Here is a 26,771-nt window from a genome sequence, read left to right on the forward strand (position 1 = left end):
GATTGTCTTGACCATGTCTACATGCCTAAATGCACTGAGTTGCCGCCATGTGATTGGCTGATTAGAAATTAAGTCTTAACACACAGTTGGACAGGTGTACCTAATAAAGTGGCCAGTGAGTGTATATATAAATAAAATCGATATTACATAGTGTATTACATATTTACAATTTATTACAGTTTTTTGTGTCCTAAAGTTGTATTCCAATAAATATTATGTTCTATCTAAATATCTTGATTATTGTATCATAAAAATGATTTAATGTCTGATGTTCACATTGTACTACAATACATTTTTCACTTAAATATAAGCAATATATGTGGGAGTCGGAATCGTGGAGTCGGTGTAAGGGAAATTGAGGAGTCGGAGTCGCAGGTTTGGCTTACCGACTCCACAGCCCTGGATAAAACCGTGATTTTATCACTAGATTATAACTAGAGGGGTAGTAAACCTGCTGTCATGTAGTCCTCCATATTCATGAGCTCTGTATAACCCCACCACCACCTCTAACTAGCAGCTTTCTGCCTATGCACACAGAAAGCTGCCAATCAGTGGTGTGGGTGTGATTATACAAAGCTTATGGAAAAAAATCCAGTTTATTGAAAAAGAAGATAAAAAAAATCAGTGCATGATATGCACATAGACAGCACACAGGCAGCACAGCAACACATTTCAAACACACACAGCATTCTTTGTCAAAACAAAAATCACTTTTTTCAGCAGGAGAATATTTCAAGAGGACTTGTCATCTCGTGCCATGTAGTCCTCCAGCTCTGTTTAAGCCTAGTATATACAGAAAGCTGCGAGATGGGGTTATACAGAGCTCAGAGATCTGCTGGATCTGCAGCAGAGAAAACAATGAATGTATCAATTCTGCAGCAAGCAGCCCAGTTAGTAACACATCACTGGAATCAGGATCCTTGCCCTTTCATCTTGATGCTCTCAGATGTGGTATCCAATATCTGGTGACAAAATCTGTCACACACACTAATGATGTGCTAAAAGCCTTGACATTTATAAGCTTAGTGTCACTGTGTGACAGTAGCAGATGTGCACCCATACTGACCCTCAGGCTAGGGGTCCCTGGCTATTCCTGTCCCAGGATTACCCCTGAAGGTGGAGATGCCTGGGCCTCTTTCCTTCCTATGCTCCTCAGTAGCACTAGTGCAGTGTATGGGGAAATATAAACAGGACAAGACAGGGCAATATGGACGCACAATCAGCCAGCACACTCTCTGAGGGAAATACTCTTCTCACATTACATTGTGCCCATAAATATAACACTATCACAACTTGTGCTGTTTCTGGAGACTGACCACCATTACAGGAGAGGTACTGACATGTTACACATGGGAATGACTGCTTGTGACAGGTCAACTATGGGACAATCACATCAGCTAATGAGGCCACTGGTACAATGAATGGTGCTCCCTGAGATCAGTGCACAGCATGTCAGGCACACATCCGGAGCGGATAGAGAGGACGCCGCTGCTGAGGTAATGAAGGATTCATACTTTTCACCGTGTGCACTCGTGCAGATGAGACCAGGCTTACCCTGCGACTTCCTAGTCAGCAGTTACCTCCATGGCACAGTGTCGCTGGCACCCCACAGGAGAGATAAAGCAGGGCAGACCCTTGTGTCAGTGCACATGTTGTGAATAAGTGTAACCAGACCAGCCTGCATTTTGCCAATTACTGATGGATTTGTTTTGCATTTTCATGAATACACATATAGAAATGGTAAAAGCTCCTTAAAGAGGTTGCACAGAACTAGGAGATGTGATGCAGAAACAGGGCCAGGCCTGTGCATGGGTTATGCCCAATATGGCACTTCTTTCACTCTTATACAGCCTCTTTAAAGATACATTGACATGACCATATACGCCTCCTCTCATCAAAGTTGTTATCCTCTTAAAATATTGCAGTCCTCATATTATATAGCACTGTGTACTTACAATTGCTCTTTTTGCCTTTCTACCCAGATCAGATAATTGCTCTCTTTTCTCTGCTCTATGTAGAAACAGAAAGTCTCTTGTCCCTGCATTTATCATTCCCTTCTCCAACTCCTGACCCAGCTGCTCCCTCCTCCCCCTACCAGGAACTTTTGCAGTGACTCATGACTCATACAGGGAAAATTGACCTCCAGTTTCTACATAGAGCTTAGAAGGATTCAGCTAATCTGTTTGTAATCACGTGATGTCAGACATAATGGAACAGAGAAGAATTATCTGGGTAAAAAGGCAAAATGAGCAATTAGAATCATAGAATCGTAGAGTTGGAAGGGACCTCCTGGGCCATCTGGTCCAACCCCCTGCTCAAAGCAGGATTCGCTAAATCATCCCAGTCAGATGTCTGTCCAGCCTCTGTTTGAAGACTTCCATTGAAGGAGAACTCACCACTTCTCGTGGCAGCCTGTTCCACTCATTGATCACTCTAACTGTCAAAAAGTTTTTTCTAATATCTAATCTGTGTCTCTTCCCATTCAGTTTCATCCCATTGCTTCTAGTCTTTCCTTGTGCAAATTAGAATAAAGTTGATCCTTCTACAATGTGACAGCCCTTTAGATATTTGTAGACAGCTATTAAGTCTCCTCTCAGTCTTCTCTTTTGCAAACTAAACATTCCCAAATCCTGCAACCTTTCCTCATAAGACAGGGTTTGCAGACCGGTCACCATTCTGGTCGCTCTTTTCTGAACTTGCTCCAGTTTGTTGATGTCTTTTTTAAAATGTGGTGCCCAAAACTGGACACAATATTCCAGATGAGGTCTGACCAAAGAGGAGTAGAGGGAAATAATGACTTCACGTGATCTAGACTGTATGCTTCTGTTAATACATCCTAGAATTGCATTTGCCTTTTTTGCTGCTGCATCACACTGTTGACTCATATTCAGTCTGTGATCTATTAGTATACCCAAGTCTTTTTCACATGTGCTGTCACTTAGCCCTATTCCTCCCATTCTATATATGCTTTTTTCATTTTTATTGCCCAGATGTAGTACTTTGCATTTCTCCCTGTTAAAAACCATTCTGTTACTTGCTGCCCACTTCTCCAGTTTATTTATATCTTTTTGAATCCTCTCTCTCTCTTCTCTAGTATTAGCTATCCCTCCTAGCTTTGTGTCATCAGCAATAGAAGGGCACAGTGCTGTATAATAGGACAACTGCAATATAGCAAAAGGATAAAAATGCTGATGAGAGAGCAGTAAGAGGGCATCACCATAACTATAGGGGGGCTGCTGTACTTGATTTTTTTGTTGCATCCTGTGCGAATCTTACTACGAAAAAGAAATAGCGCCATGTTCTGTGTGATGCCACGTTATTCAGGTATTCGCACCTAAATCCACTGCTGTGTGTGAACACGGCCTGAGATCTCACTCACAGAGTAATCCCATATCTACAGAGGCACATAATGGTGCGCTGAGTGAATTATGGTCCTGCACAAATGATCTTTAAACAATAATACATTGTAGAGGCGTTGTCTCAGCTCTCAGGCCTACAGCAACCCGTGGCCTGCTAGAGAAAGTGGTGGAGCAGGGAGCCCACGGCCATAGTGTTTCCCTGTTTCTGCATCATGAGGACATGGCTACAGGTGAAGGTGTTCTCTGTCCGAGATACTTACCCAAATCCTCTGTGAGCTTTTGACTATTCCCAGGAGCCCCCTTTCCTGTTACTCACCGGTCCTGGCTCCATTGCTAGTCCGCGCGCCTGCTCTCTGCTCATGTGAACATCTAATGTCATGTCTCGAGGCTTTTTAAGGTAGTAGTGCACACTGCTACCACTCACATTCTCCGAGCCACCCGACTAGTCCAACTCTGCTATTGCTCATAGTTAATGCAAAGAATGCCTCCGTTCCAAGGTGCTATCCGCACACTCAGCTATGCTACATCAAGGTGCCCGCCTGCTGTTCCACAATTCTGTCCGCATACTGGGCTCTGCTATACAAAGGTACCATGTCTATATATAATAAGGAGCTGTCCACACACACACACACACACACTCAGCTCTGCTGCATCACGGTCTGTCTACATGGCTCTGCTGTTTCCACTTTTTGCTCTACTATATGAACGTACTCTTTCTTCTATAGGACTCTGCTATTCTAAAGTGTTGTTCTCACATTTGACTCCACTGTCCAAAAGTGTCTGGCCACATACAGTGCCCTGATGCACCGCGGTGCTTTTCACACTTTGGGCTCAGCTATTCCAAGGAGCCTTTCTCCATATCTAGCTCTGCTGTTCCATGTGCCAACCAACCTATCCAACTCCTCGGCCTCCGGCCCGAGCTGCTCATTCTCACCTACAGTTTAACGAAACCACCTCCCCAGGTGAGCCATAACCTAGATGTACCCAGAGATTCAGCTAGTGTGCCGCCACAGGGTGTAGGGAATAAAGCAATGTAAGAAAACCAATAGTAAACATTATCCAAATCTCGTCAAAAATTCATGTATGGCAGCATAGACAAGAATTAAAACACTTAACCTTTACTAGATATCAGATTAAAATATAAGTGTGTCACCCAAAGTGAATAGATGCATGGGTCAAGTCAGTCAAAAGATCAATAACCCATTAAAAAGGCATAACAGCCTTCTCAGGAAAAGGATTTCTACTTGCAATGGCTAAGACGAAACCAAAAACATAAACCAAAATATCACGTTTGTGAGACTGGAAAAATCCACCTATTTTCTCATGTAACAACTCACAATTTTGGTTGCAAATAGCGATAATAAAAGAGAATAAGGTAACACCAATGTAAAGTCTACCACAATAAATATTCTTCAACAATCTCACCAGTTAGGCAGACAGGTACAGGAGGCAAAGGAAATCCTTGGTCCAGGATGATCTATGAATTATATGGGGAAGAAAAAAGCCCTATGGAGACCCTAACAGTAGTCTGACCCCAATACTCCCGCCCTGACAAGGGCAGTCCACAGCTACCCCTGCATTAAACAAGCCCTGCACTCTCCCTTATAAGATGTCCCAACGCGTTTCTTCTAAGCTGAATCATGAGGGGATTTGTGTTCGTTATGGAAGATAAAGTGCCATGGTGCTAGCTAAGAGAGGATTTCAGATAGGGAGTGGAGGGATAGGGAATGTCAGAAGACGCTGGGGATGTGAGAAGAGACGCTGGGGACGTGAGAAGAGACGCTGGGGACGTGAGAAGAGACGCTGGGGACGTGAGAAGAGACGCTGGGGACGACAGAAGAGACGCTGGGGACGGCAGAAGAGACGCTGGGGACGGCAGAAGAGACGCTGGGAATGTCAGAAGAGACGCTGGGGATGGCAGAAGAGACGCTGGGGATGGCAGAAGAGACGCTGGGGATGGCAGAAGAGACGCTGGGGATGGCAGAAGAGACGCTGGGGATGGCAGAAGAGACGCTGGGGAAGGCAGAAGAGACGCTGGGGAAGGCAGAAGAGAGGCTGGGGATGTGAGAAGAGACGCTGGGGATGTGAGAAAAGACGCTGGGGACGGCAGAAGAGACGCTGGGGACGGCAGAAGAGACGCTGGGAATGTCAGAAGAGACGCTGGGGATGTCAGAAGAGACGCTGGGGATGTCAGAAGAGACGCTGGGGATGGCAGAAGAGACGCTGGGGATGTCAGAAGAGACGCTGGGGATGGCAGAAGAGACGCTGGGGATGGCAGAAGAGACGCTGGGGATGCTTCAGGCAGGTCTACAGGGCTCTGGTGCAGGGTATGTGCAGACGATCAGTAAACGCTGCTGGTTGGACGCTGCGACACGAGTCTCCGCAAGAGAAATGTCACTCATACAATGTATTGGAAGCGTTGAATCCGCACAGTTCAGTGGACACATGTGGAGTCACCCGTGTTCTATAGACGGCATGTTGGACACGGCAAACATGCGCTGCGTAAAAAATGTGCTTCTGGTTCCTGATCGTCTGCACACACCGCTAGCGGATGAATATAATGGCTAAAATGTATATAGTGTTTTATTCTAAAATAAAATCTGAGCGCAAAATCTATTCTTTCGGAACGCGACCATGCGAAACAATGTAGTCAGTAGGAGCTGCCATCTCCGGGGGGCACAGTGAGGGGCTCCTGCCCAGCGGGAAAACACTGCTCTAATTGCGGATTCAGTGCTGCCTGCCATCAGTTGATAACTATGACAGCCCTGTGAGACGCCATGATGCTTCATGTAAGGGCCTTAATACATTGCCCACTCCCAATGAGCAATGGAGGTGAAGACACAATCAGTATACAGCGCACATAGCCGCAGTGATGTCACACCTCTACCACAGACAGCACAACACCTTGCGGCTGAGCGCAGTGCGCCTTCTTTACACAGACTGCGCATGCCCCAGATACTTCCACCCGTAGTTCTCTCATCCGTCTTCCGCCCTTAGTTTAGTTACGTCATTCACCAGGTGACAACTTCCGCTGCTTCCTGGGGGGACCCGGTAAGCGATTAGTGTTCGGGTGCCATGGGATCACGCCTCCCTGCACATTTCTTTATGGATTTCGAGAAGTTTCAGATTCTGTAGTAAAGGGTTAATGATTACCCTATGGATCATTCTACAGCTTGAAGTGCTCTGGGGTATCCTCAGGAGGAAAATAAACCAGAGCCGGTTTTCTGCCTAGCAACAGAGCCTAGGCATGCTGTGATTGGCTGCTTGGGCTGCTGAGGTAAGGGACGCCGTGATTGGAGGAGCGTCCAGGCGGGAAGGGAAATTATTCAAATGAACAGCTGAGAGGTTTTTCACTCAAGCTCTGGACGCCCTGAAGAGAAGTCACCATGGAGCTTCTGCTGACAGAACTTCGGCAGAAAATCAGTTCTGAAAAAGGTCTGGAGTTTCTGCGGTCTTTACTATCGGCACCAGCACCGAGTGTACCGGCAGCGCCGGAGGCAGTTGTCTCGGAGGGGACTGTAGCTGAATTGGTTGAATTGCACTTTAGGTACCGAATCAGTGCTTAACACAACAGAAGAGCCGCAGACGGTAGCCAGAAATGGCAGGAGAATGTCGGGTAAGTCGGAGCAATTGCCTGTTGAGGAGTTGTCCGGTTCCAGAAGGAAGAAACCGAATCGTCGTTACTCCCCACAGCTTTCACTGGTAAGGAGCCGGGGACGTCAGGAACAACGTCGCCAGACATCTTCAGTATCTGCCATGGATCGCAGGGGGCTTCCCGGTGTTTCAGGCGACACCAGAGGACAACAGAGCGGTTCAGCCAGAAAGAGGAGGAAGATAATACCGGAGCCGGTGGCAACAGACGGAGTGACCCAGCCGGGAGGATCCGGTAAGATCTCCAGGCTTAATCTGGTGAAGGAGGGGAGGATGGTGCAGGGCAATGTCATGCCACAGGTGTTGCCACCTGATGTGGTTGGCTTGCCTGTGGTCAGCTTTGGGGCATCGAGCTGTCCAGCGGTGCCTCAGACTGATGCTTCACATAATGAGGCTGCTTATGCGGCTAGAGTTTGGTCTGCTGTACAGAGTGACTCAGATGATGGGTCTGTGTTATCTGTGGCAGCTGCATCAGGTATTAGTCAAGCAATTTTTGCTAACCAGAGGCATTCTAGACAACAGGGGTTTGATCACTCTGCCCCTTTTCCACAGTTTTCTCATTTTCCTGAGCTTCAAGCGTTGATTAAACAAGCGGTATCTGAGGTAATGGCAGGTCCCCGGAAAGATCACGGCAATCCTGCGCAGGTTCCCTATGCGGGAGCTTCTGGGGTTTCTGATTCTCTTCTTAAGGAGGCTTTAACTTGCCATGTTTCGCCTCTGGGTTTTCATTTGCCGCAAACGCTTAAGGATAAGATCTGGCGTAAAGAATACTTGGATCTTTTCACTCTACTCCCATCTAACCGTTTAAGTGTTTTTTCCTCTGCTGATAAAAAAAGAGGACAAGTCCGAAGGAGAAGCTGATAAACGGTTTTACAAGTCGTTTCACAATTGGTTGCAAGCATTCTGCATCTATTCTGCTGTGCTGGGTGAGAGATGCTTCGGTATGCTCAGGATTATTTCAACATCTGGATATAATTCTGGAAGCATACCGCAACTTTGGGGGCTCGTCATGGCTTCTTTATGACGAAGCGTTTGGACAGAAACTTTCGGTGCACCCCAATGTACATTGGGGTTCCAAGGATGTTGGGTTGTGGGTGAGCCTTATGCTCCCCCAACGCACTCCGGCCCCCAGAGTCTCTGCCAGTTAGACCCCTAAAAAAGGGGTCTGTTTTGCATATAACGACTCGGGCTGCAAATGGCCCTACTCGTGCAGATTTCGTCACGAATGTTCAGCCTGCGGTGTTTCGCATGCAGCCACCAAATGCTTTAAGAAGCAGTCTTCTCAAGGAACTGGAAATTCTAGGGAGTCTGGGCATAAAGGGCCGGACCCCAGTGAAGTTGGACACAATGCGGCCGTTTCTAAATTCTTACCCAAACCGGGAGAGGGCTCAAATTCTCGCTAAGGGTTTTCAGTTCGGTTTTTGGGTCCCGGGGTTTACTGGTTTAGGTTGCACCTGCCATAGGAATCTTTCGTCTTTGGCTTTGCATGAGGACGCTGTGGAGGCCTACATAAATAAAGAGCTGGGTTTAGGCCGGATTTCTGGGCCTTTTTCCAACCCCCCTTTTGAGAGGTTTAGGATATCTCCTTTAGGGGCGGTTCCTAAAAAAGATCCTGGCTGTTATCGAATTATTCACCATCTGTCCTACCCCGCCGGTTCGTCTTTAAATGACGAAGTGGCGGACATTCTTCCCCGGTGGTTTATACCTCATTTGATGTGGCGGTGGACCACTTCCGACACCTTGGTAAGGGTGCACTTATGGCTAAGGCCGACATAAAATCAGCTTTCAGGCTCCTTCCGGTTTGCCCGGACGGATTCAACTCCCTGGGTTTCCATTTTAAAGGCGCCTTCTTTTTTGATCGATGCCTTCCCATGGGCTTTGCACTCTCCTGTTTTTATTTCGAAACATTTTCTTCTTTTCTTGAGTGGGCCATCTTGCAAATTTTTCCCCATGGGAGGGTGCTCCATTATCTTGATGACTTCCTTTTTTGGGCAGCCCCAATTCTAGGGATTGTTTTTCTTTTATTTCCGTTTTTTTTAATTATTGGAGCATTTCGGGATCCCGCTGGCGGCGGAAAAGACTGTTTTTCCTTGCACCAGTCTCGATTTTTTAGGGATTCACATTGATTCTCTACATATGGAATTAAGTCTTCCCTTGGAAAAAAGGAACAATATCCGAGAAAAAAATTCTAGATGCCTTGCGAGGGGATAAGGTCACATTAAAAAAGCTGCAGTCCCTCTTGGGCAGCTTGAACTTTGCTCTGCGGATCATACCAATGGGAAGGGCATTCTGTAAGCGACTTTACGATGCCACAAAAGGGATCGTTTCCCAACATCATATCCGACTCTGCAGAGACGTGAAGGATGACCTTCGGGTTTGGTTACGTTTCGTTGAGCAGTTCAATGGGCGTTGTTGCATTCAGGAGGAGTTTACTTCCTCGCTGGAATTTTCTTTTTCTTTTGATGAGACCAACGTTAGTTTCATGCAAATATCTATGGGTTCGCAACTTGTCTTTTCATTGTGGCCGGCTTGGTGGAATAGCGGCACACCCAATTTTTCTAACACAGCGTGTAAGATTTTTTCTATTTTTGTGTCTTTATCGCTTTGGAAACAAATCTTTAGGAACAAGAGACTTATGCTTTTGTCGTAAGACAGAGGAGTAGTGATGGCCTTGAACTGTCTGTCTTCAAAGAATCCTCTGGTCAAGTCATTGTTAAGAGAAATAGTATTTATGTTTGGAATCTAATGTTTGGTTAAAAGCACAGTTTTGTGAAATTAAATCTTTTCCTTCTCAATCTTGTCTTTCTTCCCAGAACGGGTTGGATGGAGCAGGACACCTTGTGTCGTTGGAAATGGATCTTATATCATTCCCGGAACAGCTTTGGACTCATTTGATCCTTTAGTAGCGGAGCACATTCGATCTTCAGTGTCCGCTGCCACATGGGCCACTTACTCGGCTGCATGGAATACTTGGTGTGTGTATTGTTGTAAAAAAAAGGTGGATTTCTGTAAAGTCGATACACATTTTGTGTTAGGTTATTTGCATTGCCTCTTGGCGAATAAGTTTAGTTATTCTAATTTGCACAAGCAAATTTCGGGGATCTCTTTCTTCCTTAAACTCCTGGGGAAGCATTCACTTTTTTCTTTATTCCCTATACAGCAGTTTTTTTAAAGGCTTTCGTAAAAAGTCCTACCGCCCTGATGGGAGGAAGGCCATTTCACTGGAATTATTACTTAAGCTTAGTAATATGCTTCAGATGGTTTGCTTCAGCGAGTTCAAAACGTTTGTTTCGTGCTTGTTTTTGTTTTGCATTTTTTGGAGCTTTCAGAGTGAGTGAACTAGTTTGTCGGAATCGTCAAACTTTCTCGGGTTTGTTATTTCAGGATTTTTCTTTCTCTAAGGGGGGGGTTGTTCGATCCTGCTTAGATACTCTAAGACTGACCAAATAGGTAGAGGGACTTGCATAAGTTTTAAGGCCATCCCCGAGTCTCCTTTATGCCTGGTCTCTAATGTCGCCAGGTGGTTGAAATTTCGTCCTCTCGGCCCTGCCCCGCTTTTTTTTCCATCTAGATGGTTCCCCTGTCACGATCTTTCAATTTAATGCTGTGTTGCGCAGATGTACCACGGCCCTTGGGCTGGCGGACTCCCACATCTCTTCCCATTCCTTCAGGGTAGGGGCGGCCACGTTTGCCTCAAACGTCGGTCTTCCGGAAGGGAATATTCGAAAAATCGGGAGGTGGGCCTCGCACAGGATGCGCACTTATGTGCGCCCTCATGCGTTAGTTTAGTTCCTTTCTGCCTCTTTTTGGGGCAGTTTTTTTATTTTGTTTTTTTTCTTCTTTCTTCTTTTCAGTTCCAAAGAGCGTATGGATTATCGGTGATTCCATGGTGTTTTGGGCAAAGAAGAGGGCAGATAAGCATCCCTACTCTGCTAATTTGTCTTTCAATTCTTCCGAAGTTTTCATTTCGTGGTTCGGAAGGAAGGATTTATCCTGGGAAGCATTAGTTCCTTTGGTCAACAAACTTTTTTCTACTTCCCCCCCCCCCCCCCGACTTGGCGATTTTTCACGTAGCGGGGGGGCGATTTGGGTAGGACGAAAACTCTGGATCTCCTTTCTCGTATTAAACAAGATTTTAAATTTTTCAGATCCAAATTTCCTTCAACCGTTTTCGTCTTCTCCGAGGTCGTTCCCCCTCTATTGTGGAAAGAGCCGAAGCTTCGTTTTTTAGAAAAAATTAGGAAAAGGGTTAACCGCACCTTGGCAAGATTTATGCCACGTGTGGGTGGTTTTTCGTTTAGGCACTCCGATCTGGAAGGTTTTTTGTTCGGTTTTTATAGATGGGATGTTATACATTTAAGTGAGATAGGACTGGATATCATAAACCTGGACTTCCAGAGTGTGATAGAAAAATGGCTGTCGGGTTTGGGGGGGCTCCTCCGTTTCAGCGGGCCCGAGTGGGGTCAATTTTCTTAAGCCCACCTGGGCTTTGATATCTTATTTATGACTACTCATTATAGTTTTATGAATATTTAATTTTACGAAATTTGAATTCATAGTTTTCTTGTATATATTTGGAATTACCTAGTAAAGCCTGACGGCCAATTAACCCCACAATCGGAGTCGTCTGTTTTTTGTCATTTATGTTAAGCATTTTATGGGGGGCTGTTATCCCATGGGGGACCCGGTCAGCGATTAGTGTTTGGGTGCCATGGGATCACGCCTCCCTGCACATTTCTTTATGGATTTCGAGAAGTTTCAGATTCTGTAGTAAAGGGTTAATGATTACCCTATGGATCATTCTACAGCTTGAAGTGCTCTGGGGTATCCTCAGGAGGAAAATAAACCAGAGCCGGTTTTCTGCCTAGCAACAGAGCCTAGGCATGCTGTGATTGGCTGCTTGGGCTGCTGAGGTAAGGGGCGCCGTGATTGGAGGAGCGTCCAGGCGGGAAGGGAAATTATTCAAATGAACAGCTGAGAGGTTTTTCACTCAAGCTCTGGACGCCATGAAGAGAAGTCACCCGCCCGCCCACCGCAATATGGAACGTTGGATTGGATCTTTGAGTTTGTCGTTTGGCTTTACTGTGGGGTCAATTTTCTTAAGCCCACCCGGGCTTGGATATCTTATTTATGACTACTCATAGTTTTATGAATATTTAATTTTACGAAATTTGAATTCATAGTTTTCTTGTATATATTTGGAATTACCTAGTAAAGCCTGACGGCCAATTAACCCCACAATCGGAGTCGTCTGTTTTTTGTCATTTATGTTAAGCATTTTATGGGGGGGCTGTTATCCCATGTGCGTTTGCGACTAAATGTATGGACTGATGGTTGTGGCTAAATCCAAGTCGGCTAAAGTAGGGTTCCCCAACTCCAGTCCTCAAGGCCCACCAACAGGTCATGTTTTCAGGATTTCCTTAGTATTGCCCAGGTGATATTTGTATCACCTGTACAACACAAGGGAAATCCTGAAAACATGACCTGTTGGTGGGCCTTGAGGACTGGAGTTGGGGAACCATGGGCTAAAGGACCTGGTACCTCTGCCAACTTGGAAATAGCCTGCCCAGTATAGAGAACGCTAAATCCAAGTCGGCTAAAGGACCTGGTCCTTCTGTGCACTGGGATTTAGCTTTCTCACACAGAGTCGGCTATTTCCTAGTTGGCAGAGACCAAGTCCTTTAGCTGACTTGGATTTAGCCTGCTCTATATAAGAATGCTAAATCCCAGTAGACAGAAGGACACTTATTGTAGGTAGATATATATATGAATCCTGTCATGTTATGTTTTGCAGTAATACTGAGCCGCAGACTAGATATGACATCTGATTACACATTTATTTATATGTGACATTTATACTCAAGAATTTTCCCCTTAATTCCAGTGTGTACAATATACTGCCCCAATCTCATCCACGTCCCGTTTTATTTACTGGTGATCATTTTTGTAGATCACACAACCACAAATTTTTTTTCCATGCATGCACCTCACCTAGGAGTGTTTTAACCCTTGTGCGATTTTCCTTTTTTTCTTCTTCATTTTTTTCCTTCCCATAACTTTTTTATTTTTCCATCGCCGTTGGGGTTTTTTTTAATTTTGGCGGAACGTTTTTATGGATACCATTTTGGCACGGATACCATGTTTTGATCACTTCTTATTTCATTTTATTGCAATGTTGTGGCGACAAAAAAAAAAAAAAAAAAAAAGGACCAGGTCCTTCTGCCAACTTGAATTTAGCCTGCTCTCTGTGAGCAAGCAAAATCCCAGACGGCTGAAGGACCTTCTGCCCACTTGGAAATAGCCGGCTCACACTGAGAAAGCTTAATCCAAGTGGTTTAAATGATTAGGTCCTTCTGTCCACTGGGAAATAGCCGGTTCTCAATGAGAAAGCTAAATCCAAGTGGTTTAAAAGACCAGGTCCCTCTGGCCACTTGGATTTATCTTTCTCAGTGTGAGACGGCTATTTCCAAGTGGGCAAAAGGACCAGGTCCCTCTGGCCACTTGGTTTTAGCCTGCTCACTGTGAAAAGCTAAATCTCAGTGGGCTAAAGGACCAGGTCCCTTGGAGTGGTTTAATTCCAGACTTAGTAAGCTAAAAGACCAGGTCCTTCTGCCCACTTGGATTTAGCCTGCTCACCGTGAGAAAGCTAAATCCAAGTGGCCAGAGGGATCTGGTCCTTCTGCCCACTTTGAAATAGCCGGTTCACACTGAGAAAGCTAAATCCCAGTGGGTTAAAGGGCCAGGTCCTTTGGAGTAGTTTAATACCAGAGACTTAAGTGGTGGCTTCCATGCCACCTTTAGTGTGTGTACGGCGGACATGGGTAAAGGTCACGTTTTATGATGTCTCTGTGGCCTCTGTATGTATTGGAACCGGGGATCATCTTGGGACATTGATGAGGATTACGCAAGACCTTGTTTATTACATTGGACCTGCAGATGTTTTTTTTGTTAAAGGGTGAAAGATGGTGTCTGTTTTTATATTTAAAATCCTTGTTGTTTATCTGTGTGTTTCTTTATTTTTACTTACAGTGTAATTAATCGGGGTGTTTCACGGACACCTCTCTTACTAACACTGGGGTTGATGTCAGCTGTGATTTTATACAAATAACAGCTGGAATTATACTTATAGATTACTCCAATTGCCACTGCACAAATGCAATCAGGAAGAGCTGAGGCAAAGCACAAGAATCAGCACATCTAATAGATTATCCATTTATCATGCAGCTGAGGACTAGTTTTATTAGTGTGGGAAGGGGCCAATATCCATGGCCCGTCATAGCTTTTTAATATCAGCCCTTTGCTGTCTGTTTTGCCTTAGCTGTTTATTAACCCCTGTTTATTAACTTTTTGGGGGAGTCCATTCATTTTTCAATAACCAGCAAATAAAAAGCAGACAGCTGTTGGCTGATTAATAGGCTGAAAAGGTTCATGTTTATTGGGCCATTCCCAGCATAATGAGACCAGATCACAGCCAATAGAGGTCAACGTGGTCTCGAACTTTCGTGCTATAAAATGGGGGTATTAAGGGGTAAATCTGAAAAAGGGAACAAAATGGGGGTAAGCAGGACAATAGGGTAGATCCCTATATGAAAAAGAAATACCAAAATAGCTTCAAAAATATTTCCTCAGAATTAAGAATATCAAAAGAAAACATATATACCCCAAAAAAATACTCACAAATATCGACTATTTTTAAAAACGCCACCAGAAAATATTCTATACAATAAAATATTAATTTCTGACAAAAATGATGTGAATAAGAATTTTTATTTAATTTTTGAGCATTAAAAAACCATACATGACAAATGTGTGCAGGGGTACACAAAGAAACCAAGCAGCTGAGAGAAAGATCCAAATATTATTTTAAAAATTTTCAAAGTGAAAAAAATATATCACAAAAAAGTGCATAAAAAAATTCATCAAAATGTGAAATGCATTCATCAATATAACAAAACAGTGCTTTATAATACAGTGTTACATATATAGTGAATTTTTTTTAAAAAAATTTCATATTACTTAGTGCATTTGATATAATACATAAAGTGCAAAACAGAGATTTTCTAATCCCCCTAATTCATATGAAGGCAGCTTACAACAATTCAGTTAATCACTGTGGATATGTGCACATACTTACATAAAAGTGCTGAGTGCTAAACAAGATTTCCTGCACCTCACCAATAGCTTATTATAGTGACCCTCATAAGTAGGTGCTAGTAGCAATAGGGCAGCTTAAAGCAATTCAATTATTCACTGTGAATATGTGCACATACTTGCATACAAGTGCTGAATAGGATTGCCTGCACCTCACCAGTAGCTTGTTATAATGACCCTCATATGTGCTAGTAGCAATAAAAAACAGAGATCATACCAACCCTGGCTTCTTATGGTCCCCCTGCACACATCACTCCAACTCACGTTTCGCTATTGCTTCATCAGGGAGTACTCTTCCACCATGTTATAACGCTGGCACCTGCTTGTACAGACACTGTATCAGATGGTGGTGGTGGATGTTGTGGCATGCTGATGATTTTTTTCATATTTCAGCCATGCTAACCCTCCCTTCCGAGGTGGTTCCCCAGGTGCGTTGGCGACTTCCTCCATATATGCCATGTTTCATCAGTCAGGTGGGAATGCCGTCAGTAGTGCCTCTACCAGCGTGTGCTTGTATTCACACATTTTGCCATCCCGCTCCATTGAAGGAAGTAATGATGGTACTTTGTCTTCGCAGCAGGGTGGCAACTCAGTAATCAGGAGGGGTACGATCGGGGCAACTCTGCGGTCGTTGCGCAGGCACAGCAGCATGTATTGACTCATTTGTGTCAGGCTGCCCAGAGGCAAAGGCAAGCTGTTACTCTGTGGGAGTGTTTGGTCTGTGTCCTATATCCTGCATGCCATGCTCCAGTGATGCTCGTGAGCTACTTTAAGGGCCACCCTGTTGTGTTCACTACATGATGGTGAAGTGGTGTTGTTCCACAGAGCGACTCACCCTTGCGTGCTGCAGTTGAAACTCCATTATTGCTTGCTTCTGCTCGCAGTGTCTACAGCGTATTCTACTCATGACTTCCACCTTGTTGATACGACGCAGATCAGGCACTGAGCAAGAAGGCAGAAGTGATGCTGCGGCGCAGACAGGCGAGCATCTGCAGGGCGTGAACGCCATAAGTGTGCACAGACCTACAATTTCTGCATCAGCTCTCACACATGGGTAATTTTTAATACAGATTTGCACCACTAAATTTAACACGTGGCAGGCAAGGGATGTACATCAAACAGGCTAGGCCTAGAGATGCTATCAAATTTCGAACGTTATCGCACACCACCAGGCCAAGACTTATGTTCAGCGACCCCAACCACTCATCAGTCTCTTGTTTAATCACTGTCCACAGCTCCAGGGCAGTAATGTCCCTGCCCGTGCTTACTGTTCCACGTATCGGTTGTAAACTGTACCTTGCCACTGATGGCGTTGCGCAGTGCAAACCTGATTTTGGCTGCAACATGTGTGTGCAGGACAGGGATGGCCCCGCTTGAAAAATTAGTGGTGGATGGGAACCACGTACTGCACAACAGCCACCACCATCACTTTTTATAAAACAGTTTTTCGCCAATAGATGGAATGGCAGCGTTTCAAAGGCCAGGAATCTGTAAATGCTGTTATTCAGGACAAGGGCCAGTTGGAGGGTAGTGTATTTCCTCTTTCTCTATAGGGTTTGGGTGATGGAGAGCTGAACACTTCCATGGGACGGCATGGAGATGCTCGGTGACACTGCTGGTAGTGGTGCTGTTGTAAGGACGATAACTGGGCTGTGGGTACCTGTACTGAGCCTGGTCCGGAACTGTTGAGGCTGCCTCCCATGTTGCATGGGGCAGTAATGAGGAGCCGGACCAACCTCATGACCCGGGGAGGCGGGGTAAGATAAAAGGAAAAGCGCGCGCTGCAGCAGTCAGTTTGGCGATAACCAGCAGCAGCGCACAGCTGAGAGAGCAGCGTGCTCCACCGAGATTCGGCACTGCGGTAGGCTGCGTTTGCTGTCCACAGCGGGACCGCGGGAGATAAAGGTGCCTTGAACCCCATGACAGAAACCGAAAAAGGTGCTGTGAAGACACCAGAGTATATCTTAATTGCCCAGACGGCTATGTTTTTGCAGGCCTGGAGGAATTGACTTTTTGTCTGTATACTGGGCTTGTGGATTGATATACTATGTAACATAAGTGTGTGCTCATCTGATGTTTGTTTATATTCTGGAATCAGTTTGTTGACTTTGAATGCAGATAGGGAAAGGCTGTGAGGGTGTACTGAAGGACACTGGGCAATTCTAAAAATAGCTTACCTACCTCAGACCCTGAGACAGAGAGATGGGGTCTCATCTCATCACAAAGAGCTACCAGCCGGACATTCTGCTAAACACCCAACGGACAAGAAACTCTTCAGGATCCCAGCTGAGGGTATGTCAGACCCAGCTGAAAGAACACAGGACTGCTCTCCGATATCTCCCTACGCCTCTCGTGACCTCCTGTGTGTTATCACAGGTGGAATAGCGACCCTGGGAGCTCTGACATAACATCCACTAGCATCCCGGTGAGTCAGCAGAGGGGTGAGACCTTGTAATGTGCATCATCTTGGGGAAATTGCGGGAATTGTTCTGTTTACTAGTGGGGGTTGTGGTTCAATAAAGCTTGGCCACACGGTTTTACCCTAACCCTGCGTTGTCTGTGTATTGTTCTGCCCACAAGGAGATAGAGCGGGCGTTCACTGGTATGAGCCCTGGGTCCATGCAGTCTTGCTAGAGACAGCCGGGCCAGTGGACAAGAGCACCCACTATCCCCGTTTCGCCACAGGTGCTGTGCACTCCGTGACTGTGAATACCGCACACGTGCAGAGAAAGCCGAGCACCGCACATACGCTTGCGGCCTTCCCTGCCAATTGCTCCACGGTCTTTTACACATCACTCTGGGAGTGCTGCGGTTTTGTTTCGGCTGCACGTGTTTATGGACTAAAGGCTCAGCAGAAGGTACTGGAGACAGACCGCTGCCGCCAGAAGACGGACCATTGTTTAAAGGACCTCATGGACTATGGAGTTTTGGAGATGTCAGTTGGGGAAATTGTGGACTGAGGACATTACATGTTGGCCATCTACATGGATTTGTTGTACAACCCTGGATTTATGGAATAAAAATAGTTGCATCGGTGACCTGCCTAGGTGATTATTACAACCCACAAGATCAGATCTTCACAGGGATGATTTGTTCTCACTTCTCAGTGTGCTAGCCCAGTTTTTGTTAATCATGAGCTATTAATCTTTTACAGAACCATTTTCATTTTCCATATTACAGAATTGTATCTTTATAAAAGTCACACTGATGGGCCGGATGGTATCCAATGTTTTCTGCTCAGACCCATCTGAGTTCAGTCACATTGCAAGCGATTCCGGATGAGAAAACCCCACTGATCTGCCCGGCCTGATAGAATAACATTGCTCCGAGTGCAGGCCAATATGCAGAGGATTGCACTCATCTGATTATTATGCCAGCATGAGTGAGACACAAAATGTGGCGCATATTATACAGAACAGTACTGGCAGGAAACAAGACAAGGGAAGCAGAACTATCAATATGGGAGAGTAATAAACAGTGGTGACAATAAATAAATAAATATTGGGGCAGTTCATAGATAAGGAGGGTGAGGTTTTAGGGTCTGTGCACACGTTGCGGATTTTCTGCGGATCCGCAATTGATTTACAGTACAATGTTATTCTATGGAGAAAAAAAACCGCTGTGCACATGCTGCGGAAAAATCCGCACGGAAACGCAGCGGGTTTTTTTCCGCAGCATGTCAATTCTTTGTGCGGATTCTGGAGCGTTTTTACACCCATTCCATTATAGGAATCCGCAGGTGTAAAAACGCAGGCGAAATCCGCACTAAATCCCGCATAAAAAACGTACGGATTTAGACCTGAAAATGCTGCCAAAAGATGCAGATTCCACGAGGAAAATTCAGCACAGCAATCTGCAACGTGTGCACATACCCTTATTGTCCTGTGATTTTAGGTAGGATCCAGGGTTGTGAAGTCTCCAGGAGGTCTGAGAAGCACATTTCTTCATTGATATAGCAAGACATAATCCATGCGACACATTCATTCCAGCTCTGTCACAGGTCGTCATAATTTTGTAAACCATTAGTATCCAAAAAATAAAATGGGAATACTGCCTAACATTAAAGACATTTTTTCTCTGGAAAATATGCCATAGCCTGTCCCATCAGTGGTGACAGCAGCAGTCAAACCGTCAGCGAAAAGCAGCTTATGCATTTTTAAGAAAAAACAATTATGGACAAAAAAAAGAAACAACATACAGCTGGTCCAGCTGTACAGGCTCCATGGAAGTGCGGGTCTGGTCTACTGGTGAGGACTTCCCTGCAGATAGTTCCCCCAACAAACCGCAAAGTGTGAACACAGCCCGATCCAGATCCAACTGCAGATACCGAATTTTTCGGAGAAAAATAAGAAAAAAATATTTTTTAATAAAATGGTGATGCTTCTTATAATCCATGCATCTTATTGCTTACCCGTGGGTGGTGGTTGCGGTGAAGCGGTGTCCCAGGTTCGCTGCTGGAGGAGGCAGGAGTGGGGTGATTCTGCAGGTCGCAGGCAGGGAGGAGGGGGTGCTTTGATGTGCGAGCTGGTGCGGGTCGGTCGCTGGCCGCTGCTGTGGGTGTCTTCGGTGCCCAGCAGTGCTGCGTGGGTGTTCGGCGCTGCTATGGGCTCTGCCGGCATTTTACGACATGCCAGAGCCCCGATACTTCCACGCTTCCCTGTGCCTGTGCAGTGGACTCCGATAATCTGTCCGCAGCCAGTGGCGGCGCATGAGCAGACGGTGATCTCGGGAACAATATCTCGAGAGATGACATTTCAGCTCTGAGATCTCATCTCATGAGATCTTGGTACCAAGATCACCGTCTGCGCATGCGCCACCCCCAGTGGTGGCCATATTCCCAGAGTCCACAGCACACGAACAGGGAACCATATAAGTACTGAGGCTCTGGCAGGTCGCAAAATGTCAGCAGAGCCCGAGCAGCGCCACTAGGCACTGGAGACACCCGCAGCAGCGGCTCATCCCTCATCCCAGCCTTCGGCCTACACCCACAATATTAGTAAGGCATGTACGCTTTGTAAGACGCACCCCCATTTTCCCAACTTTTGGGGAAAAAAAGTGCGTCTTACAAAGCGAAAAATACTGTACTCCACTAATGTCACACCGAGCTTTATCATTCTAGAAATGAAAATTCAACTCATATCTGTCACACCGTTTTACTACAAGTCAAATAGTTAGAACTAAAACATATAAATATATGCATACATACAAATGAATGATAATGAGTTTTAGAAATCAAAACAATGAATTAAGGCACATTAGAGATTAATGACAAAAAAAAACATTTTGTACCAAAGTCCCCTGTGCTTTAGCTGCAAAAAGCCGGGTTACTTACCGGTAATGCTCTTTTAATGAGTCCACGACAGCACCCACTGGAGAGAGAGACCGCCCATAGGAACAGGAAACCTACAGAGATAAAAGAGGGCGGTCCGCCTCTCCTCCTCAGCTGGATTTCAGAGTACCCGGAGGACCGCCAATTATTAGAATCATAGAATCGTAGAGTTGGAAGGGACCTCCTGGGCCATCTGGTCCAACCCCCTGCTCAAAGCAGGATTCGCTAAATCATCCCAGTCAGATGTCTGTCCAGCCTCTGTTTGAAAACTTCCATTGAAGGAGAACTCACCACCTCTCGTGGCAGCCTGTTCCACTCATTGATCACTAACTGTCAAAAAGTTTTTTCTAATTTCTAATCTGTGTCTCCTCCCATTCAGTTTCATCCCATTGCTTCTAGTCTTTACTTGTGCAAATGAGAATAAAGTTGATCCTTCTACAATATGACAGCCCTTTAGATATTTGTAGACAGCTATTAAGTCTCCTCTCAGTCTTCTCTTTTGCAAACTAAACATTCCCAAATCCTGCAACCTTTCCTCATAAGACAGGGTTTGCAGACCGGTCACCATTCTGGTCGCTCTTTTCTGAATTTGCTCCAGTTTGTTGATGTCTTTTTTAAAATGTGGTGCCCAAAACTGGACACAATATTCCAGATGAGGCAATCATATAATTCAATATTTTAATTTATCAATTTCAAATCCAAGAAGGTGTATACACACTATGTTATCTTCTAGGGAGGGTAGTGAGTGTGTGCTGTCGTGGACTTATTAAAAGAGCATTACCGGTAAGTAATCCAGCTTTTTACTCTTCGCCACGACAGCACCCACTGGAGACTTTCAGAGACCATCACCTGGGAGGGACCTCAATGCTGAGGACAGATCTGCCAAAGGCTAGGTCAAAGGAGATGAGAGATCGAGACTGTAGAGATTATAGAAGGTGGACGGAGTCAACCCAGTTACCACCTTACATATGGATTCGATTGGGACGTCTCCTCTTTCTGCCCAGGAGGATGCCATCTCTCTAGTGGAATGAGCCCTTATACCTTCTGGAGGATTTTCAGTTTTCGCGAAGCATGCCAGATAGGTTACGTCCCTGATCCATCGGGACAAGGTGCTCCTTTCTGCAGCCCTGAAAGGATATAAACAGAGCCCTACACTGCCTCCAACTCCTAGACCTTTCAATGTAATTTAAGACTACTCTCCTCACATCTAGGGTGTGGAATTTTTCCTCTTCTGAAGTGGAGGGATTGCTAAAGAAGGAGGGGAGAAGGATCTCTTGTGATCTGTGAAATCTTCCTGCCACTTTTGGAGGATACGAGGGATCTGGCTTCAATATCAACCTATCTTGGAATGTCAATAGGAAGGTAGCGCTTGGATGTCGCTTGACTCTTTAGTGACAAGTATTTTGGTGACACAGAATCTAATCGTTCAAAGGGAGGCCCGGTCAGGGCATCCAGGACCAGGTTTAAGTCCCAGGGGGGAAACCCTAGATCTGGGAATCGGGTTAATACGTTCGCAGGCCGTGATGAACCGGGATATCCATCTGTCTCCTGCTACTTTATCATAAAGGGCCCCTAGAGCGGATATCTGGACCTTTAGTGTATTGACAGATAAGCCTAGATCTCTTACCCTTCATAGAAATTCTAGGATAGGTGCAATCGGAACCACCGTAGAGTTAGAGTCTGTATGGAAGTCTAGGAATTCCCTCCATATTTTGGTGCAAATCTTTGTGGTAGATTGCCTTCTGCTCTGTAGGAGTGTATTAACTAACCCTTCTGAAAAACCCCTTGATCTCAGTAGCTGCCTCTCAGGTTTCAAGCAGTCAAGTGGAAACTCTCCACTTGAGGATGGAAGAATGGTCCCTAAGAGAGCAGTTTGGGGATTGAAGGGAAGACCCAAGGGTCTGATATTGACATGGTCTGCAGCCAAGAGAACCATGGCCTTTTGGCCCAGAATGGTGCGATTAAGATTATTCTCGCCTTCTCCTCCCTGATTTTCCGGCTGACTTGTGACAACTGTATTATTGGAGGAAAGGCATACCTCAGCTCGAACTGCCATGGAGCTAGCTGGAAGGGCATCCTCTTTTTTTTTTTTTTAATGGGAAAGACATTCTCAGCACATCGGTGGTTCCAGCACCGCCAGGTATTATAGTTAACTGCCTGGGGTTTTTGTTTTTTTTTTAAACCTTATTGCTTAGCTAAAGCATGGTGATAGCCACAGCCACAACACAATGAAGACTGTACAGACCAGTAATCGGCTGCCGGTAAGAAAACTTTTGACACAAGAGATTATCTGAAACTGCCTCTGAGTGGTATTTATACACTCAGACTGCCATGGTGGGAGGAACCCCACTCTACAGCTAGAAGACAGCAGGTTTTCTCCCATCACAGAGGGGAATTATCTACTGTGAAGCAGTGGGACTATAGATTCTCAACTGTAAGAGTCCTGGATACAGCTTCTCTTATCATAGGAGCCCTGACTGCTGTAAGAGCAGCGAGTATGGGATCCTCTGCCACATTACACAGAGCTGCTGAAGTGCCAGAAGGTACAAAAGGCAAAGATGCAGTCTTTGGTAAACATAATACAACAGACTTCCGTTAAAGTTTACTATGAAAGAGACTTGTCTTTAGCGCTCAAGGCAGTAGCACATTCCAAGTATAAATGTTCCTTTGGCCAAGCCCGATTGCAATGATACACCATGAGGAACAGAGGCACTGAAGCAGTATCATGCAATGTGATGCACAGGCACTATGATCCATAGAGGCACTGATGCAATGTGAGGCACTGTGATGCACAGAGGCACTGTGATGCACAGAGGCACTGTGATGCACAGAGGCACTGTGATGCACAGAGGCACTGTGATGCACAGAGGCACTGTGATGCACAGTGATGCACAGAGGCAATATGATGCAATGTGATGCAGAGGCAATATGATGCAATGTGATGCATAGAGGCACAGTGATGCAATATAATGCACAGAGGCACTGATGCAATATGATGCATAGGCATAATGATGCAATGAGATGAATAGAGGCAACATGATGCATAGAGGCACCATGATGCAATGTGATGCATAGAGATATGATAATGCATACAGACAATGATGCAGAGGCACTGATGCAATATGATGCATAGGCATAATGATGCAATGAGATGCATAGAGGCAATATGATGCATAAAAGGCACGGGCCGGGATGGCTATATCTGGACACTGACGGCATGTGTCCTGCAAGAAACTGCAGGCGGCCTTCCCCGGACCCGTCGTTTCTGCTGCTGGTTGCCAGACGAGGGGGGGAGCCGGAATACCGCACTCCCCCGACGCTGCTTCTGGACCGGAGCCACTGCCGTTCACACAGACTGCACAGGTGGCTGCCCTGGCCCAGGTATTCTTCTGTAGGAAAACTCCTGCGGTTCCCATAGGAACAGGAAACCAACTGAGGAGGAGAGGCGGACCTCCCTCTTTTATCTCTGTACGTTTCCTGTTCCTATGGGCGGATCCCTCTCTCCAGTGGGTGCTGTCGTGGTGAGGAGTAAAAATTGTATTACGGTACTTAGCACAAAATTCCTCTCTCATTGAATACAGTATAGGACATGAGCATGGGTAAAGGGAAGGAGACCTAGGTGGGCTCTGTGCCAAAGATAACACATCCTAGGACAGTGATGGCAGTTTCTGAGACAGAGTGCCCAAACTGCAACCTAAAACCCTATTATTTATGACGAAGTGCCACCAGGGCAATTTTGTATGATGAAAAATGTGTAGTGGCCGTCTCAAGGTACTGCACAGGAGAGTCCGCAGCTGCCAACTCTCTTCCCTGTACAGCGCTTGCCGTCCCTAAACCCTGATGATCAATTATATAAACAATTCATTGATTTTAAACTTACCTTTGCAGTCTTCTGTTCAGCAGGGGGCTTCAAGCTCATGCGTGCTTATACACTGGAACTGAGCCACCACACTGCCCTTTCCAGACACAGCAGTTGGATTGATCTTTATGGGGGAAAAAAATGCAGAATATTAGATAGATAGATGTTAGCATGGAATGCAAGCGGATTCCACGCTGAAATCCACTGCTACATTTCACAGTGTGAATATCTCTAATCTCTAGCCACAGTCACACAAATGTGATAACACTTAGGCTGTGTGCACACGGTGCGGATTCTGCAGCGTTTCCACAGCGGTTTTGGCCCTGCGGAAACGCAGCAGTTCCGCTGACACGGTACAGTACAATGAAACCCTATGGGTTTTCAAAAACGCTGTGCTGACGGTGCGGTTTTTTCCGCGCAGTTTTGCTGCGGTTTACAAACCGCAGCATGTCAATTGTTTGGGCGGTTTCACACCTTTAACATAGTAGAGGTGTGAAATCGCAGGGCAAAACCGCAGGTCACTTTACCTGTGGTTTTACCTGCGGTTCTGCGCGGAAAAAAACGCAGGTGAATCTGCAGCGTGTGCACATAGCCTTACTGTATCTGGCTGCTGCTGACTTCTGAATCCTGGCATGGAGATGGCTGGCTTGGGAAGCTGGCTGGCTTGTGTATAGCACCTGGCAAGAATGGCAGGTTAGGAGGCTTCACCTTGATCTGAAAAAGTATAAATATTTGCTGTGGCCCCACATTTGACAAAAAAAAAAATATATATTAAAAAAAAAACAAAAAAAACCTCGCTGGCGGTCCAGGTGCTGAGATTGCTAACAGCCTCCAAACTAGTAACAGGTACACACTTTATCTTTTAATTACTGTGCTCACCACCTGCCCAATTAGAATGGTCCCACAGCCAGTAGTTATGTTCCCATCCTGATCTCCTTCTTGTAGCAATATGCCCCATCATTGTCCCCTTCTTTTAGTAATATGCCCCATCATGATCCCCTTCATGCAGAAATATGCTCCATCACGATCCCCTTCAGGGCTGCCAGTAGGAATTTCGGGGCCCCATACTGGTAAAATTTTCAGGGACCCCTTGAGACTCTGCCCAGGCTCCACCCCAGCCCCGCCTCCACCCCTCGAACTGTCCAAAGTCCCACCGCTCTCTCTTGGAAAAACTCCACTTCTCACCAATCACACATTAACAGTTCCCATCACCAGATCACACATATAGCCGGCAGCTTTTGTTTTGGCCAAAAGATTTTTTAAGCCGCCACCAAAATACGGTAGACTCTTTTGGCCGTGCCCTAATCTAGTGTAACCTATTAAATATTTGTTAAAATATGTGATACAAATACAATTTAGGTATATTTTTATTTTTCAATTTTTAAAATATCCAATAATATCACATTCAAGGAACAAATACCACCACACCATGTCCAGACCACATATTACCATCACATACTGACCTATAATACCACATACAAGGAACAAATACCGCCACACCATGTCCAGACCACATATTACCATCACTTACTGACCTATAATACCACATACAAGGAACAAATACCGCCACACCATGACCAGACCACATAATAATAATAATCTTTATTTTTTATATAGCGCTAACATATTCCGCAGCGCTTTACAGTTTGCACACATTATCATTACTGTCCCCGATGGGACTCACAATCTAAATTCCCTATCAGTATGAAACCGGAGTACCCGGAGGAAACCCACACAAACACGGGGAGAACATACAAACTCCTTGCAGATGTTGTCCTTGGTGAGATTTGAACCCAGGACTCCAGCGCTGCAAGGCTGCAGGGCTAACCACTGAGCCACCGTGCACTACCATAGTGACCGAACAATATCACATACAAGGAACAACTACCGCCACACCATGACCAGACCACATATTACCATCACAGTGACAATAATATCACATACAAGGCATAAATACCGCAACACCATATCCAGACCACATATTAACACCACATGGTGATTGAATACTACAATACTGATCAGTATTATAAAAAAAAAAAAAAAGCACGATACTATCACCATAAGCGCCATTATACACAGAAGATCTGTACTTAGTATGCAATATCTGTATACAGGTAATACAGTGATCAATGGCATTATACACAGGGCCTCTATACAGTGTATAGTGTCAGTGTATAGGTAACACAGTAACTCACCAGTGACGTCTCTAGATGAAGTCCTTTATCTTTGTTTTTCATCTTTCATCCAGCACAGATCGCCATCACTTCTTCCAGCCAGGGCTCGTCTCTGCAGGAAATAACACAGTTATCTAGAGCTCCGCTTGCAGAACACATTACTTATTTTTGCCAACTTCTACATTACATGAAGAAAAAAAGGCGACATAGTATCACTCTACACAGTAACAGGACCGCCCCACCATTTA

At 45.4% G+C, this 26,771-nt stretch overlaps 1 protein-coding gene across 8 annotated transcripts in view; it reads right to left on the bottom strand.

The window, feature by feature from the left end:
• LOC141080387 (uncharacterized) overlaps positions 1-26,771 on the bottom strand; it is a 382,167-nt gene that overhangs the window by 351,554 nt on the left and 3,842 nt on the right. For 6 of the 8 annotated variants that reach the window (XM_073565554.1, XM_073565552.1, XM_073565556.1 and 3 more), the window contains exons 3-4: positions 26,545-26,635; positions 24,371-24,473 (exon numbers count right to left, since the gene is read on the bottom strand). The exons of 1 other annotated variant lie outside the window; for it this stretch is intronic. In XM_073565554.1, the coding sequence (XP_073421655.1) occupies positions 24,371-24,409 (39 nt within the window). In that variant the 5' untranslated portion in view covers positions 24,410-24,473; positions 26,545-26,635. Of the gene's footprint in view, positions 1-19,359; positions 19,479-24,370; positions 24,474-26,544; positions 26,636-26,771 lie in introns of all 8 variants that reach the window. One more of the 8 variants, XM_073565555.1, reaches the window with a different exon arrangement.

The sequence above is a fragment of the Dendrobates tinctorius genome, unplaced genomic scaffold (assembly GCF_039654945.1).
Source record: "Dendrobates tinctorius isolate UK_male_01 unplaced genomic scaffold, ASM3965494v1 ptg000016l, whole genome shotgun sequence".
In the NCBI taxonomy this organism is placed as follows: Eukaryota; Metazoa; Chordata; class Amphibia; order Anura; family Dendrobatidae; genus Dendrobates; species Dendrobates tinctorius.